We start from the raw sequence: 18,899 nt of genomic DNA on the forward strand, positions 1-18,899 counted from the left end.
GATCGGCCTTAATTAATATTGATTTTTTAGCCTTAATTAATAATTATGCACCCCAAATTGCTTCGAAATGCAACACTAATTATCTTTAAAGTCATTTGAAAGTATTAACAAGTCATGAAAGCCAATAAAAGTACTAATATCTTTTATCGACCGTGGCTTCTAATACTTGTCCATGCATTTAGATGGAGCTGCACATCTGACAGCTATTTTGTAAAGCTATATATCGTGATACAAGTAGCAGACCTATCATAAGTTTCAACTGATTTTTATTCCTCTGTGTACAATTCAAAAACGAATTTACATGTTAGTTATTAACGTTGTAGTATCAATCTGTTTTTAATTTAAAAATGTTTACTAATCGCTCGCTCGAGGCTGTGAGTTTCAATTCACAATTGTCAACCACAAAGTATGTGTTACAATTAATACCTTTTTGCTTTAAATAATTTTTATTTTTCACTTTCATTATTTTTAGATCACAACAATCATCCAATGTTCAGACAACAGAAATTTGTTATGAGGAAAATTCTATGCAAACAGTTGAAACAAAAAGCGTTGAGGTATTTTCAGAAATATATGTAACATACTAAATTTCAAGCATCAAGAGGCAGGGCCAAAAACATAATATTTATTGAAAATGATTCATTCTTTTTTTAGACTCAAACTATTATTGAAGAGAAGAAAAAGCCAGAAGTGAATTATGAAAGATTGGCTCAGTTTTTGAATAAAGTCACACCAAGCATATTAGAGGCTTTAGATGAATCCTATGGGACCACTGCATTTGAAGATTATGATCCAAATACAGATGAAGATGTCCTTACAACCACACAGCTTGTGCAAAAAATTAGCAATGCAAATGATGTGGATTCTGAGGTATTTATTGTATTCCACAGTTATTAGGATCTTTAAGGCATTATATTAATGAAGTGTATCTTCAGATGAAAGTAAGTGACATGAGTTGGAGTATTGGAGGAGGAACATTAGCTGTATCATATGGGGTACCTTATCATGAAACATGGTGTGACCATTTATCTAAAATACAGCTGTATGATCAATCTAAGGAAGATGGTTTCACAAACAATCTAAACAAAACATTAGAGACAAATGCATGTGTCACAACATTAGTATACCATCCAACAGAACCATCTATCATAGCAGCTGGATTGTTTAATGGTAACTGATGAACTCTTTAATTAAATATGTATACATTATCATTTGAAACTAATTCTCAAAGAATTATTTATACAAAGGTGATGTTCTTGTTTGGAACCTAAGAGTATCATCAACCCCATTAACATTATGTACACATGGTGATCCTGTGTCACAGATATATTGGAAAACAAGAGCTATAAATGATGTGGCATTTTTAGTAAGTTCAAGCAAAGATGGATACATCTTTATTCATAAAATGTCAACTAACACTATGTACAGACGGTAATTATTTTTATTTTAAACCATTGATTTGTGAGTGAAATTGCTGTATTGTTGTAATTCCTCTTTTCTCAGATTAAAAATAGCTAAAGAACATAATCCAGTGGAGAACTCAAGACCGCGTAGCGCAGGTGGAATACGCGAACGTGCTTTGGAATCTGGATTATGTATCACCACCTTCGATTTTTCATCCAGAGATCCTATATTCTTTGTTGTGGGAACTTTGTGTGGTGGAATATATAAGTGTAGTTTGGATCGTACTGTTCCTATCGAAGGTGCAGTTTTTGTTTCAAAGTTAGACCATGCCCGCTAGTGTATGATTATTACAATTTATTTTTCATTGCTAATTGCAGGAGATCATACTCTTATGGATCCTGTTATAGACAAGTACGACAAGCACGAAGGCAGTGTCACATGTATCAAATGTTCCCCAGTTCGTAATCTGTTTGTCACCGCTGCCACCGACAAAGAAATGCGTATATATGATTTCGATGAGGTAATTTTTTTATGTACATTTCATTTATTTATCTTAAATCAATTAGTGAGTGAAATTTTGTTGTATTCAGCACGCATGTCTACGATCAATTTCTTGCGAGAATACAATCGTTGGATTAACTTGGTTAATGGGAAATAGTGATGTATTGGCGGCCTATGGGGCCAGTTCGAACGTTAGTTTGTACAACATTACAAATGGGAAGCCTGTAACAAATGTGAAATTCGAACCAACTGACAGGGAAAATGTTAGCTGTTTACGTGTAAATTGTAAAAAGTAAGTAAGGAATTCCCTTCCTGGAATTAGTTATAATATATTAATATTTATTTTTTATAGGGACATGGCAGCCATCGGTGACACTCATGGCAACATAGAAATCTGGAAGATCCCACGTCAGTTACTTTAAAAATATTTATATATTTATTATCTGCATTGAAATAGCTTTCTTTTTCGTAAGTTGAATCTCTATTGTAAAAATATTCCTTTTTTATTGCACTTGATATAAAATATATGAATTTTTGTATAACAAGAGTGTCTATTTTTAATGCGTAACATTCTACTTACTTTAAATATAGCTTTAAAAGTTAAATTTAGAGCATAATGTTTATATCACATCAAACATTTCTCACGGGTGATTTAAATGTCTATATATACAAAGTAGACGCTTTCGCTGTTAAAAATAGCGTAACATGTTATTAGGTAAAGACACGACACAAGCAGTATTTGTAATTTTCTTACAAATCGGCGTACGGCCAAGAGGTCTATACTTAGAATCACCAATAATAGAAAATGAAAGTGAATTGAACAATAAAATACAAATTCTTTTACCCACGTCATGGGATTGAGCCAAGCAAATATGTGCTTACTAAAAAGGAACGTTGAAACTTGTATTACTAAATATGTATTTATTAATAGTATCACATACAAAAATATTGATTTTCAATATAATAAATAATTAACAATTATGCTCCTTCCTAGAAGGTACAAATACATTTCTTCCTAGTTTTCAGGCACATTCATGTTACCTTACTCATATTTTTCTTCAACGTCACAATTTACGCGTTAATATGAAACATAAAAACATGATCAAGGCTTATATGTACAAGGTAAAAGTTATCAGTACTCTTCTTTTGACGGCGCAAGAAATAATAAAAAATTCAATGCATTGCAATTGCTGTTTCAGTATCTGGATTCGGGTAGGTCATTTATTTTACACAGTAAATCAACGACAGAAAACCCAGCAGTGTTCAAGCAAGAACAAACCAGACAAGAAAAGATATTTCCGCTCAGTTGGTTGAATACAAATGAGTACTCCCTTCCACTGCATCTGGAGTAGGCGTATTTTATTTCACCGTATACGAAGTCAACTGTCCTCCATTACATCCCCACCAATTCGTGATGAAACCTTGCTCAAAAGCAATGACTTGACTAAACTTTTCGTATACATAGTGTCCCACTTTATTTTCATGCTGAAATAACAGTGACCTTCAAATGGTATGTACAATGATATTAGGGCCAAATCTATCGCCACTACGACCTGAAATCAAATGAATTCTCATTAATTACTTTCTCTACTTTTAGTAGTGATCCACGTAAGTCATTCTACGAAATTGATTTTTAATGAATCATGTGGAAACTTTCAATTGATAATTCTCGTCTACGCAATTCGTGCCGTATCATTTCCTTACTTCATATCATCCAAGATAACATGTACAGCGGAACTTTAATAACAGATAAGTGGATTGAAACTAGAAAAATTCATAGAAGCTGAAAGAAATAATGTACATAACTTGGAATTGTAGAACTCACTTTTCTAGTGAAACGTGACACATGCTTCCTGAATATTCTGCAGTGGATTTCCCTCACAAATATGCTGAAATCACGATGAACAACACGCACGGATTAATTTGCGTTATTTACATACGTAATTTACAGTTCCTCCTCTACACTATAAATCCTGAATGACGTATATTGTGCATCTATAATATTAGAAAAAGAAAAAACTAACAGAAACAAATCACTTTGAAGCTATCATACTAGTTAAAAAATTGGTCCTAACTTAATATCTTCAGTCTAAGAAATTTGTAAAGCTACTTTTACTTAATACCTGTAGGTCTAGCAAAGTAATAATATTCCAAAAATATATTGACATAAATAAGTAAGGATAAAGAAATAAAAAATGGTCTCTTTTAAAGTATCTACTTGTCAAGACCAAACATTAAAATATCACAATAAAATATTAGGAAGGATATTTCAAGGTTCAGGTACAATATTAAAGCTTTATTTGAAAATTCTTTCAGGAAATGTTCCTCTGGCGTTGACTTTGTCCTTATGAAAGACGAACTCTTCAAGCATCTTCATCCTTTGAAGTATCCTCGACATCCGGCCTAGAACGGCCAGAGCCAGCTGTTCGTCCTGAAAAGGACGGTTTCGAATTCTTGTCTTGAAAAAGACAGTCTGAGATCGTTTGTCCTGAAAAGGACAGATTTTGTAGTTGACCTTCCGAGAAATTGTTACTCCATAGATGAAGCATTTGCGGGCCCTGGGAAGGGCCCTAAAGAAATAAAAGTGATAGTAAAGAGAAAAATGTGTGGACGGGATATGCGTGGTGTGTTTAGACGTTTCATAAGGCCGGAACGGGACTAAAGATCATGTGGAGAATAAATGTAGCTAGTTTCTTCTAATTGGTGTCAAGGAACAGAGAGAAATTATGAAAAAGGTGGATGGAAAAAACAGAAGGATGTATCATAGTAGGTAAGGTTAGAAATTTTTTCCTCGTTGCTACGTGTTCTCGTCCGTATTTTAGTCGAGAAACGGCTCCACTCATTTTTTTTGGATAAACATCAAAGAAACTTCAATGCGTTGTATGCGGTGTGCATGTATGTATGCGAATATATGTTTTTCTTTCGAATGTGACACACGGTGACTCTGTTGAAAATTTTCAGTCGTCACCCCGCAGCTTTCACTTCGTTTCGTGCTGTATCTTTCTCCACGATCTCTCTCGAAGGTTCTCGTACGTCTACGTGTCAGTACTAATGCTCTGAGTAGAGAATATGCGCGTCCAGTGTTCGTTCGGTTGAATTTCGCACACGTGACTCACATAAACGCGTTATTTATTTGCTTTTAACGTTAAACGAGTTCAAATGAAACCCCTCTCTCTCTCTCTGCGCTCCTTCTGCTGCTTTTCGCGTACGCACGCGCGAATATCGTGTAGCGTGATGCGCATGTGCGCTTGTAATTGCGCCGTACCGAAAATACTCTTCTCATTGGTAAATCGTGACGTGTCTCAACGATTTCTCCTCTTTTTAACTTTCTAAAAATCATCCTCGCACCAAATCCTTATCTACAGACGGAAGAGGAACCAAGAAATTATTCCTTCGACTCATCTCTCAGCTTTCTTGGCAATTTATTGCACACCTAACTCTCTTCTTACCACGTCTCCTTTCCACTTCTCTCGATACACCATTGTCGTCGCTATTTATCACTCTTCCCTCGCGGAGCTTTTCTTCAGTCTTCAATCATGCTCTCTTTCTCTCGTTCGTACACATACATTCTCGGCTGATTTTTATACACTGATTTTTTTGGCGCTTTTTGATCTCAAAAAGACATTTTTTTCTGCTGGTTTTTTAGAAATCCGCTCGCATTCGTTCCGAACTCTCTTAGATTCCATTTTATTCTTGCGTTTTCCATCAACGACGACCTTGAAAGACATATTCTCCTTCTTGTTCTCGTAATAAATTCTTTCTCTCGGTGCCCTATTTTTTTCATTCCCTTTCGTTTACCTCTGTATCCATCTTCTTCGCACTTTCTAACCTCCTCTTCTTCTTCTGCTAATACAAACACGCGTCCACTCGTTTGAAAACGCGTGCGCATACTAGAATAACAGTACCAAAATTACGATATAAACGATTACGCTTTAGGTACGACTTGCATATCTCTCTTTCTTTATATATTGTTTTATTTACTGGCTCTCTTTCACGTTCCCTCGCTTCTCCGGAGGATCACGATCATTCGAATCATCGTCGTTCGCTCGTTAAAATCGCTGCGCTGTATAGCCGTTGCCCTCGTAATGGAAACTTCGACGTTTCCTCTTCGAGATAAGAGAAAAAAACGGCAAAAAATAATTGTTCCTCTCTATCAAGCCTCTCCTAGCGAACGATCACACGTGCGTACACGTATTATCGACAAATTTTGAGTCTTTCCTTCCGTTTCCTTTTATCTTTCCTTGGTTCTCGTTTTATTCCTTTCACGTCGGGACACGCAAACACGAGACGATTGTTTTGCCAAGAAAACAACGGGATGCGCGTCGAAAGGTGGCCCAATCGATGATTCGTTTCCCCCGTCGATCGCGCGCGCCATCTTTGAATCTTCCCGTCATTCTCTTGTCTCTCGTTCATTGGTCCTCCTTTTTTCCGTGGAAAAAAATCTGACAGGAGTTGCGTCCAGTCGAGATCCTCTCTCTCTCTCTCTCCAACCCTCAGTAAAAATGATGATTATGCGTGATTTATGACCGGAATGTATTTATATCGATGCTTCCTCGGTATAATACGTGTGTAGAAGTAACGGAAGTGACCAAGTTACTCGAACTTTCGGAATGATAAAGGAATCTCTCTCGTTGTTGCGCGTAACCGACGGTATCCTTCGACTTCTTCCTCTTCTTTGTTTGCCACCCTTCTTTCGTTCTCTCGACAATCCTGAGGCCGCAAAAAGACCCACACTTCGATGTGGATCCATATTTAAAAACGTCAACTCGAAACGTACGGCTGAAATATACGCAGCGGCAGCCATATTTATATATCCGAAAAATGAACTCTTCTTCCGCTTCTTCTTCGTCGCTTTTTCAACATAACAAAATATTCTCTGTCGCCCGCTTCCTACATGTCTCGCACGATCCGAAATTTCGTTTCATATGTACAATTGTTTTAACTCTTTTTAGATCGTTTATCGCCAATCGATCCTCCTCCATCTTTGCTACGCGAAACGGGCACCCTTTTTTAGTACAATATATAATACATTATATTTTCTTATGCGCGAACTCGAGTCGAACCTTAAACGTACTTCTGTGTGTATGTGTGTGAGTGTGTGTGTCTTTACGTACAATAATAGATATACATTAAATAACTCTATTCTTATGTACCCTAAAACTTGACAGTAAATTGCATCGTGTCCGCGACGGAGTTATCAGACTGACACGAACGGGGAAAAAAATCATTATCATAGTTCCTCGGTTCTCATCACGGTTATCGAGACGGTCATTCGTCTCGTCTTATCTTCGTAAACTCTTTTCCCTCGTACCTTCTTCAGCGTTTATATCGCCGTCATCACAGAGATCGCGACTCGGTGTATCCTTAATTGTATCTAAACGATTTACTGTCTACGATAAACTCGTCGCTTCTCTACATTTCGTTGGGAACGCGACAGAACAAAAGTTCTGACCTTCATCTGTTTTTTTTGTTTTTTATTTAACCTTGTGTCAGTGACGGGCAGATACCCACCAAAGAGCTCACCATCTTACTGTCCATCGTCATCGTAACAGAGATTAAATTTTCAAATTTAGACATTCAGAAATTTTGTAACGTGGAAAATTGATATTTTGAAATTTGAGAGCTTAGAAATATAGAAATGTTCAAATCTGCAAACTTCTAAATATGACCCGTCTGTAGTAATGTAACAAGAGTTTACTATTTTGCACTCCGTTTGCTCTGGCGGGCACTGTTGCCCATCACTGGTCTTGAACGGACTCGTGAAGCCTATACCTCGCGAAGGCAACAGGGTTGATAATAAAATACTTAAACCTCATGATCCACACTATGTGTGTGTTCTTTTTACTTTGATTTAATGCTTTTGGTGTTCTTAATTCGGTGGTATGTAGAGAGTGAGAGAATCTCTGGTATTCTAATGAAGAAAAAGGAAATGGCGGCCTGTCGCTTCCAAAGTATAAGCTTCGTTCTAAGTAGTGCCTTTCGGTGCACCGCACACGAGTCTTCCTCGCTTTGTTTTTTTTATCTCCTATCGTCTTTCGGTTTAAAGCAGACCAGAGTTTCGCAGAACAATGCTCTGTACAGCGATGCTCGGTGTAAAAATATAAGCTTACAAAAAAGAAACAGAAACCATTTGAAGAAGAAATGCCACGATTTGTAGGACGTACTCGTACGGAGGAGGAACATCTGCGCGCGATAGAGGCCATTTTGTACTTTCTAAGCGTTTTCAGACATTTTGATCGATTTCTCCCGCATCATAAGAACCCAGTCTCCGAAGTCAATCTATCCTCCTTCCTAACTGAAGCTCAAATCCTCTATAGAGGACATTTCACGAATCCTCGAATGCAAGTAACGTCGTAGTTTCAAACCTCTCGGTTCACTTGCAAAAGAGGAATTCAGTAAAAGGAGAGGAAGGATACAGAGACTGTTGTGCAAATGAATTTTACAGCCACTGCATCTCGGTACTTCGTATCGTTACAGAAGCAGTAATCACAAGGTTTTTGGATCTCAAATACTATTAAATAGCAGAGAAAACCATTAGGCTGCTTCTGTGAACTAAAAACAAAAGCAGGGCTGCTCCACGTAAAGGAGACTGGATTCAAGATGGCTTCCTTACTGGCCAATTATAGTTGGAACGGACACGTCTGGCAGCGAGTAATTTGGTAATTGACGAACAATACAGAATAATACTTTCTACGTTAAAAAAGAAATCTCAGAATTTTCTCACGCAAACGTTGCTCTCCGCATTGAGTCTCGATATTAAACGAAGAACAGAACGGAAAACGAAATTAAAGTTATATCGCACACCGGCTACACACATACATAGGAAAAAAAATTATTGTCACGCACGTGCGGACGACGGCACAATCGCTTACACACACGCTCAGGCATCCCATCTGTGACTGACTATACATCTATTTTTCAGTATTGATCGCGATGGTGCGAACCGTACTGCACGTGCGAGAAATCGAGAACCCAAAACGAACGCGTTCTTCTGCTACAAATCCGTGAATAATTTCTTATTTTTCAGACCGCGAGAAGACAAGTCTTTCGCATCGAGTATATGGGAGAAAACGCGTTCGTTTTTTTTCTTTTCTTCTTCGAGACCCAGAGGCTTTTTCCTCCGTATATAATATATTTAATATATATATTTATATTTATCTTTCGCTCACGCATCACCGCAGACACACTTTGGCACTCTCGCATGCACGCGCACATTCGCAGAGTCACACTTCGTCGTTCATTTTGTTCATTCGCTCATTCACGGACGCGTACATACTTTCTGGAAACATTCGCAAGGTAATATATCAAGGTACATGGTCGAATCTCGATTTGCTAAAATAGTCAGTGCGTTTTTCTTGCCGCCATAACGGCCGATCCGTTTCCTCTACTTAATTTAGTTCTAGCCGCACATCAGAACGATACGGATACGGTTCTACGATACGAAATTTTCTTTTTCCTTCCGTAGAAGAATATCTGCTTTCGAATCAGTCGCGGAATAAAAAACTGAGGAAAATGAAACATGTATTTGATCGCGTATCGCGCTGGCGTACGACCGGTGGACTTTCACGAAGCAGCAGCACGAAGAAGGATAAAAAATATTGTCATCGACAGGCTCGTCATCAGAGATGCGACTTCTCCTTGCTACCGTAAGTAAAAATCGTATTTCATTCAACCGCGATGGTCTATAGCTCTTTGAAAATGTCTTTTCTTCATCGATCGATATGTATACGTGTCATGTGACCACCCAGTTTGCACCTTTTCTTAGAAATTCGAAAAGCGTCGCTCCGTATTCGAGGTACGATTCGATTCGAACGCGAAGCGACGTGAATTTGGAACTATGATGGATTTGATTAACGGCTGTGTGATCGCATGACAATACAACACGATTTCACCCATGGTATAATTTAAAAAAAAAGAGAAAGAGATTTCTTTCGCGCCAACGATTGAGATCAAAGCGTGTGCCCCGAATTTTGCCGATTCTACCCGAACCGTAACTCGGGTTAACACGATCGCTGAGGACATGGCGGATCCCGAAAAATCCGATATTATTAATATTAATACTGGCGATAATATCAATATTCACTGATATCGCAAATATTAATATTACTAATGTATAAATCTATGAGAAAGATTGATCCAATTTAAAAATCTTGATATCCTACACCAATGTTAGTAATACTATGACTAATATTCCACAGCGAGCGTGTTAAAAATCGAAAATTAAAAACGCGATATTAATGAAAAGATCCGACGATAAAATACCGATCGAAAATCGAATGAAAAGAGAGGCACAACCGGAACGAAATAAAATGAACGAACCAATCGACTAAAATCAAGCTCCCTTCGATTAATAAAAAGAATATCGTAGACCATGACACGTTTTTAAAAGACAGAGCTCTTCCCTCTTTCCTTCCTCTTTTTTTTTTTAAACCTTTCCCTGTCTCTGCTTCTCTCAGACCTTTCAACTTAATTCTAAATTTAAGGCTTAATTAATTAATCGACATAGTGTTTCGTGTGGCTGTGTTTTGTGTCCCTGTATAATGATCAGTGCGCTCCGTATGAAATCGATGAGCTTGTTGATTTTCATTCATTTGCTTTGCTCGCATCGCATGAAAAATCAATAAAACACGATATATATTATATTGAGACACGTATCGCGTCCCGAGGTCTCCTCGTGAAAAATACTTTTGAGGAGGAACGCTTCGAGACGCGACGCGATGATTTTTTGTTGTTGTTTGACGTTGTCGTTCGAAGACGTTGGTTCCATTTTTTCTTTCTGTTCTCAAGCGGCCCTCGTCTATTTTGTACCGCGTACTTTCGTCATTGTATCGACCGCTAAACTTTGTATCATTTTTGTTCGTTCGTTTAAAGAACGTTCGACGAGTGCCGGTAAATTCTTTCCTGAACGAGAATTTCAGTAAGGATATGCAAAATTCGTACGGGGATTTTCTGTTCTCTGCTCTTTAGCGTTTTTCTTCATGCACAGACGAAGTTTCCTTAAAGATATACAAAGTGAAACGCAATAAAAAACTCAATCGAAGTTTTAGATATACCGTGAAATTTCGCCTGACCAAATTTGACCGATCTTACAAAATACTTATCAAAGTAAATATCGGAAAAAAGAGAAATTGTTTTTTTCCAATGTCATTAACCTAAAACTACAGTAATACGCGAATGATTTAAAAACAAAGAGCACACCTCGATAAATCTAATTAAAAAGTTAAAACAAAAAAAAAGAAGCAAAAGAAACCAAAAGATATTCAAAATTATTTGCTTAAGAGAAATAATCACGCACATTGAACATACTCGAACGCAACAGAACTTCCAATTCGCCTTGAAACGAAGTAACAATCTCCCCTTGCTTCGATCGAAAGAATCCGTAGGAATACCTTTTTCCCTTAGGCGAATCGAAGACGCTACCGTCTGTTTTCATGGAAGCTCCAAACCCTTAAGCTTACATTCGTAAATCGAAAAAACGCATGTTGATGAACGAAAAAATTCGACTGCGTTAAAGAAGAACAACCCTAACAAATCAACAAAACCAAAAAGCATGAAACGTTCGATAACGGTACATTTACAGCTGAACCATTCGATTAAAGCATATTACAATTAACTTTCGAAAGAGACCAGCAAAAGAAAATTGTTAATAAGGTACGAAGATACGTGTGGTAGGATGAAGTTTAGACGTACAACAGCACATACTGTTTGGTTCGTATGTGCTCTTGTACATCACACAATGTTCGTCGACGGATGCATCACGGTATTTCTTCTACGTGTGTGTCGAGTAACCGCAATCGATAATTCGTAATGCCGTGTTCACATCAACGCAAGCGTATTTTGTGGGCGTTAGCACGTTAGATACAGGGTTACAGAGATTGTCTCTCTGTAATATTAGTTAGGAAAGATTCTGTAATATAACATATTACGAGATACTTTGAAAACTTAAATTTAATGTGTAGCATTACACAATGGACTTTTGAAAGTCTTCAAATTAGGAGGTCTGTACTTATGGCAAATTAAAAATTGTACCCCAACTGTTAAACTCGTAAATTCTGATTAGAATAAATTATACTATAAAAATATAATTTTAGAGAATTAAACTAGACAACCGATCACAGAGATTCGAAAATATAAAGCTAAGTTTGTAGAGTCGAAGTGAATCCGACATAGACTCGACACTTGGTTCGAATAGAACCATGACACATCCGTGAAGCCTTCACGAGAATCTTAATTTTGTCTTATCGATTATTCCTCGATTTTTCGTGTAACTCGCGACGAACGATTTTGTACGTTACAATATCACAATAATTGCCAGCCGAGTGTGGATCGTCTCTCATCCCTTTAATTTTCGCAACCCTTTAGGAAAATTGATCACTTCTCCTCGTTTACAGTGTTACACTTTTAGATTCGGTTCACGGAAAATATTCGTGTAAACCGGAAACGGAAAGAAGCGTATGTATGTCAGAGATGTGCGCGACCGGAAGCACGTTTCAAAGATAAGATTCCACACGACCTCGATCTGATTTTTCGAAACGACCCAAGTTCTCTGGTTGGCTCATATATATAATTAGAACTACTAACTATATTCTCATCTTAAAGTCACGAAGGTGGATTACGACACACACAAGATGGACGTACTCGATAGAGTTCCTAAACAATATTGTTTCATTCTCGTTCTTGTCGCGGAAAACATTGCACCCCCCACTTCTTTTTTAGTTTTTCTGTTAACGCTATCATCGAGCATTCTGTTTGTGTTCCACAATCGCGCGTAAATTAATTGCTAGATTTTAGGATAATTAATAGTAAACGCTTGAAGATAGTGCCGGGTACAGAGACCCCCGAGTTGGACAAAGAAAAACATACCCCGTTATGTTTTATTTCCGACTTAACGGAACGTTAATAACACACTAGTGTTAATCTTTCTTTGTCTCTCGCGTTATCTATCGCGAACGATCATCGTTCTTGCACTTCCTCTTAAATTATACCCCACCTTATCGTTTAATCATATACATATAATATATAATATATATATGTTGTATATATATATATATGTTGATCAGTTACCAATTAAAAATTAGTAGTACCTATAGGGTCATCATCACAGCTAATTTCTTATCATTTTTAAAATTAATATTATCGATTGGTTGATTATTCACTTTGTAATTCGTACACGCTTTCGTGTGCGCCATTTCTTGACGCCATCTTTCTTTTATTCAAGAACGCCCTTCCCTTTTCTGACCTCGAAGATCCTGGGCAATCTTTCTTTCCTTTCTGTTTTTAAGATTTCTTTGCACACACAAACTGACTATTTTTCGATTCTCAACGAGACTCGAGCAGAAATATTGCTGTAAGATCCAAATCCTAGTTTGATGCTCTCGATCGGAACGGAACAAAACGCCGTTGCCACACCGAGGATCATTATTTTTCCCTTACAATATGTATACGATGTATATATACATAATACGCGCCTGCCGTTTTCCTCGTATGTACACTAAATCTTTATACATGAACATTCGTTTTTACGTTTTTCTTTTTTCAGTTTTTTTTTACAAACGTTGCTCGAAATCACGATTTCCCCCGTGTCTATTATGTACAGAATTCGCAAAACGAGATCCGGCGTCCGTGAGACGATCTCCATTGTACCGTTCAAATTTAATATTCGATCAATCTCCCACAGGACGGCAGTGTTTCATTTTTTTTATTCAAACTCACGTCCTTAATAAATTTCCTAACACCACTTCCAGAAATTTTACTCGATCCCTGACACGTATTTACATGATTCAATCCGAATTAGAAAAAGACTAACCCGATTCGAAAAGCTTTAAAAAATCACTGGATAATAGCGGGCCGATTACGGAATTAAAAAAAGTTGGACAGCAATTTTTTTTTGGATGCTTGATGATAAAGCAAACCGACGTTCGAACTCGTTCGCGCATGCGCCGTACGAAGCGTGAATAACTGTCCAACTTTTTCCAATTATCACTCAAACAAATCTGACTATCCGCACTTCCTAATAGATAAAATACTAAAATTCCTAGCGACCAAAGAAAAATAAATTGTTCACAAATCAAAAAAGAAATGCCAAGTGAAAGTGATTTTCAGAAGAAAAACAATAACCTATGGATAAAAATAGTCGATCAAATGTAACGAGAGAATCTAAATTTTCGAAGATAATTTTCCCATTTACAGTTCAGACGCTTCCTCTTCCGTCGAGAGCAAAAACTGATTAATTTTATCAAACATACGGATCGATTACCTCACGTGTGCTAGAAAAGAAAGCATTTCCTTGTACAAGTTTAAGAGAAACGTTCTCGAAGCATTCCTAATTTCGAACGTAAAAATGGTCGAATCACTGAAGGGAGAGGAACAGAGACGGATTATTTCTGTTTTTGTCTCGAAACTTCTGCTCTACTTTATCGTGAGTAAAGCCGTTGCGCGGCAACGTTTTACTAGACAGAAAAAAGAGAACGAACCGAGGTGGTAGATTGATGAGAACCGGTTGTTGATCGAAACGAATCGAAGCATTCGGTTTTACGTCAGGACTCTTGTCAACCATTTTAAACATGATGCACAGCTGTCAAATGCTATAGATACGATTGAAAATTTCGTTATACAGGACCACGATGGAGAAAGTAATTGAAAGTTCAAAATTGCACATTTTGCTATCTATCCTCTCTGACACGCGCACACGAGACACACGCACGCACGAATGCATTCATTGAGATCTGCATATACATACACCAACTTATTTTGTAATTTACCTTACAACTAACTTACAAAACGAAGAAAAAAAATAGTATACTAAGGGAAGAACAAAACCAATGTAATTTAAAAAAATGATGCCTTCTTTAGAATAAAAAGAAAAATAACCTATTAGTTAAAACACCACCTCAAGTAAATTTGGTCAGTCTACATGTTTAAATATATCTGTGCTTTTCAGGTCAGAAAGAAAGAACAGACAAAAATTGAAAGAAAAAAAAAATTAAAACCACTGCTATCATTTTGTAATGCAATACTATTGGAAGAAAAAAAAATTTGTTGAAATATATGTATATTGCATTTATAGATGAAACAAAAAAAAAAATTGTCGAATTCTGTACTGAAAATTTTGTGACAAACAAGATTTTCCTTAATCACACCATTTAAACAATATAAAAATGAATCCCACATTTTTCATTGGCAGAAGTATCTAATAAAACTTTGTTAATTTAAGCGCAACTGTTACTTAATCACGAGTTTTAGAGAAGAAACACAAAGAATCATTCATCAACATTCATACCAAATCATGTTCATCAACATCCACTCAAATAGATCACATTCATTCAATAAATTGTACGAATTTCAAAAAATTAATCCATTTGTATACACACTGGAAATTCGTCATTTGTATCTTATACATATATCGCTTTGCAAAAGTGTTGCAAAGCTGTGAAATGAATAAGAATACCTTCGATAAAAAGAGGAAGATAAACAGAAACCAAAAATTTTCTCATATAAGATCTTGTAAGGATAATTTGATTATGCCTTTTAAGACTCGTTTAAATTATAAATTCTAAGAAGAATATGATAATCTTAACAGAGATTGGGGAAGAAATATTAATCAATTACCAATTATAGACATACTGAATCAATATCTTGGTTTATGCTAAAGAGCAGCAGATGAATATATGCAACGCGCTTAAAGTTTACCCCTTATACACTGTAAAGTATTTCTCAATGATGAAAAATAGTAATCAACATACATATCCTGTTAGCAAAACGTGTATAGATTTTAGTAATTATTTTGGAAAGAATTATGGACAAAACAGAAAAGAATAAAAGACACTGTCATGATTTATGGTGCTGAATTATAGCAATTTTGATCTTAAGATGGAAAAAAAAAAGAAAAAAAAGGAAAAGTTATCGTCTCTAAAAGTAGCTAATGCAGCTTTGCCTATGTCTTCGTACCATTTCGTCAAACAAATAATACAACAGAGTGTTGTGTAGTAGATGTGTATGTGTATGCGTCTCTGCAAGTTAATCGTATATAATAATAATCTAAAATACATACATCTTATATCTTCATAGACGGCGCATAATAGAATTGTTAGAAGTTATATCATATACTTGAATCACGGTTTTGCGGGGCAGACGCACCTGCGTCTTTTCACGCTTAATGTTTTGTATAATAGCTTAGAGAACAAATCATGGTGTTCACACTCAGCGTATCTGTACCATGAGAAACTGAAAGGCGCTGGTGCCTTCTGTTTACCTATTCGCGTATTACTCTTATCGTCTTTTCTTATAGATTGTATTATCGCGCAGTTCTTCTCATGTAAACACTTTTGTTCTTTTGTTCATTTGTCTGTCTGTTTGTTAAACGAGCAGCTTCACATCACATACAAGAGAAAAAAAATACATCCTTAATCCAAGAGGTGAGACGATAATATCGTACCTGTGTCTCTTTCGCTTTTCTTAGAAGCTGGTAACCGTTCTTAGCGGTCCATTGGTCTCTAGGTATCAGGCTTGGACGTTTAGTATTATCTTAAGATGATTTGAAATATCGCAACTCCTGTCAGATTGCTGACAACTGCTCATCAGTCTCGTAGTCCAATGGCTGGGCGGTTTGGGAAGGCTCGCAGGAGACGGCGGTTCAGAGAACTTTGCACCCGCGTAGAAGCTATTTGTTGGACTGCCACGCGGACTATACTCGTACCGCGACGGCGAATTTCTTGAACCCTTAGACGAAAAATGTGGGCTGCAGCTCAATCTACCAGTCGAGTTTCTGCCATGAGACCTTCCACCATTGTGGAAGTACGTAGATGATGATTTGATTGCACTGGAACGGTGATGATGCCGCTCAAGGCCGATGTTCGGCGATCCATGCCGCTCAACTTTGTTGTTCAATTTTGGTACCGAATTCGTCATGGCTCGTTTATCGTACTTTCGACTTTTTTATCGCTCACGAAGTCAACCAACCCGTCTGCAAAATGAATTGTTTCCTTTAATCTCATGCATAGACTTGATGCTTTTTAATAAACATAATTAAGCATGAGAATTAAAGGCACAAGAATATTGTGTACAGTACCAAATAATAATATACGATTTTTGCACCATATTGATCTAAAGATCGATTTAATGATGTACAAAGGTAGGTCAGTTTTGCCTGAACCAATTCAGTGGGAATGGAAAGTACACAATTAGTACAACAATCATGTGAATTACGGCACCTAATCATTATATGGAAGGTATTGATTTCTTAGAAAGTAACAGACTTTCAAAAGCCTTTCTCCAAAAAATGGAGTTGTAAACCCTGACTACACAAGATCGACGAATTGCGTCAGTTGTCTACGAAATAACACACATCGACAGGTATGATGGAAAGGACTCGCGTCCATTAGGGATATTCAGATATTTCAATATATTGCATGCTCAAGATTTGGAGCAAATTCGAAAAAAACTCGGTCCAGATCAAGCGGTAATCCGAGTGTATCTTTTTTGTATCAACGTCTGTAATTTCGAAATTTAAAAATTTTTAATTTAAAAATCGGGGAATTTTAAAAGAACTTGAAAAATATCGAAAATTAGATGATTTCCAAAATGTATGGACATTTATAATACACACAGTGCAAAAAGATGAATACATAAGTTCCATTATCGAACGATAATGATTTCCTGAGAACTCCGTGCGAAGTAGCGAAAACAAACAAGTCGTGTCGGCCATCTTGTGCCCCTCCAGCTGCGTTGAAAAAAGTGAGAGAATTTGAACGCATATGAAAATTGTATTCGGTAAGAAAAGGAAAGTGTTACCGAAGATAACTAACAGATATGGAACATGATGCGCTTCACAAAAAACATGATTAAGAAGTGTAATAGAATTGAAAACAATCGGGGCGAGGTAGCGATTTACTCGTAAGAGATTTGTGGGGTACCCCACCAAGTTTATTCCTCCGCGTTCCCCCTTCCCATTTGCCCTGAATCACGGGATTATTGCGCAGTTACAAAAATCATTGAATACAAACATTTCCGAAAACTTCATTGCATTTTTACAGAAGAGCTTGTATACATTAAATCACAAACTTCATACTGCATTAAAAATTACTTTTTCCTTTTTATTCGTTTACATTCGATAAAAGTAATTCTTAACCTTTTATATTAGTACAAATTTTATTCATGTTAAAAGCCATAAAATCGACTTTTAGATTATTTTGTGTTAATAACATGTATTAATTTAATTCTTACGAGGTCAACCTTGTGTAAACGTTGTGTTGAATGTATTCGTTGTTGTAAAAACTGATAATCATCCGCCCAAGCAGCGCCCGTCAGTTTCTGACTCTTCTTCCTCTCACTTTAACCTCTTTTTTTTACTGCTTCGCCAACTCACACAACACTCACTGAAACCGGATACTACGATCGAACTCATAAACTATGTGCGCGTAAGCACGTTCCTTCCCCAACACTGTCTCTTACCTTTGTGAAGACGCGAGCCTATCTTAAGGATTATGAACGCCCCCCACCATAGATGTTCGACCAATACTTAAAAGCGTTCCAGTTCACGTGACCCCTATCAACCAATCACGTCGTTCTCTCTTCGGATGTTTTCGGCGTTTTTCGTAAACGTCGTTACCTTTCCTTTAAATTATTCATAGAAATAAAATTTTGAAATTTTTCCTATATCATAAATGCATTTTCATTTTTTATAACTCGTTAGTATATATAATTGGTATATTTTGTAATAAAATCATAAAATAAACTGGTATTGTGTATAACGATCGGAAGGTAGGCACAGCGATTGGTCAAACATGGTAAAGTACGACATCTCGTGACACGAAACTGAATTTAAGAAATGGTTTTACACCCTTTACCGTTTCCTTCCTTGTTTATCAGATTATCTTTACATAAGATGAATAAGAAATCCGTGTATATGTATCTTGAAATATTTAAAAAGAATTTCTAAAAAATATCAAGTGCGTAGTGTTTGCGTATAATTCCTTTATAACCTACAAATAATGGCT

At 36.7% G+C, this 18,899-nt stretch overlaps 2 protein-coding genes across 4 annotated transcripts; one reads left to right on the forward strand and one right to left on the reverse strand.

Annotated features, from left to right (window-relative positions):
• Positions 1 to 198: 198 nt before the first annotated feature.
• On the forward strand, positions 199 to 9,245 carry LOC100876465 (cytoplasmic dynein 2 intermediate chain 2). 2 transcript variants are annotated; one of them, XM_012280939.2, is made up of 10 exons: positions 199 to 406; positions 473 to 557; positions 655 to 870; positions 936 to 1,170; positions 1,248 to 1,431; positions 1,504 to 1,703; positions 1,782 to 1,924; positions 1,995 to 2,197; positions 2,258 to 2,373; positions 2,621 to 9,245. In XM_012280939.2, the coding sequence occupies exons 1-9, from the start codon at positions 348 to 350 to the stop codon at positions 2,325 to 2,327; spliced, it is 1,395 nt and encodes a 464-aa protein (XP_012136329.1). In that variant the 5' UTR covers positions 199 to 347; the 3' UTR covers positions 2,328 to 2,373; positions 2,621 to 9,245. The 2 variants fall into 2 exon arrangements, with proteins under 2 accessions (XP_012136329.1, XP_003701421.1); XM_003701373.3 differs by lacking the exon at positions 2,621 to 9,245 and having other exon boundaries at positions 2,258 to 2,450.
• Positions 4,454 to 18,374, reverse strand: LOC100882945 (uncharacterized). Of its 2 annotated transcripts, none has more exons than XM_012280938.2 (2): positions 18,127 to 18,374; positions 4,454 to 16,867 (listed from the first exon to the last, which is right to left on the reverse strand). In XM_012280938.2, the coding sequence occupies exon 2, from the start codon at positions 16,810 to 16,812 to the stop codon at positions 16,405 to 16,407; it is 408 nt and encodes a 135-aa protein (XP_012136328.1). In that variant the 5' UTR covers positions 16,813 to 16,867; positions 18,127 to 18,374; the 3' UTR covers positions 4,454 to 16,404. The 2 variants fall into 2 exon arrangements, with proteins under 2 accessions (XP_012136328.1, XP_003701395.1); XM_003701347.3 differs by having other exon boundaries at positions 18,136 to 18,373.
• Between the last annotated feature and the right edge of the window lie 525 nt (positions 18,375 to 18,899).

The sequence above is a fragment of the Megachile rotundata genome, chromosome 13, assembly GCF_050947335.1.
Source record: "Megachile rotundata isolate GNS110a chromosome 13, iyMegRotu1, whole genome shotgun sequence".
In the NCBI taxonomy this organism is placed as follows: domain Eukaryota; kingdom Metazoa; phylum Arthropoda; class Insecta; order Hymenoptera; family Megachilidae; genus Megachile; species Megachile rotundata.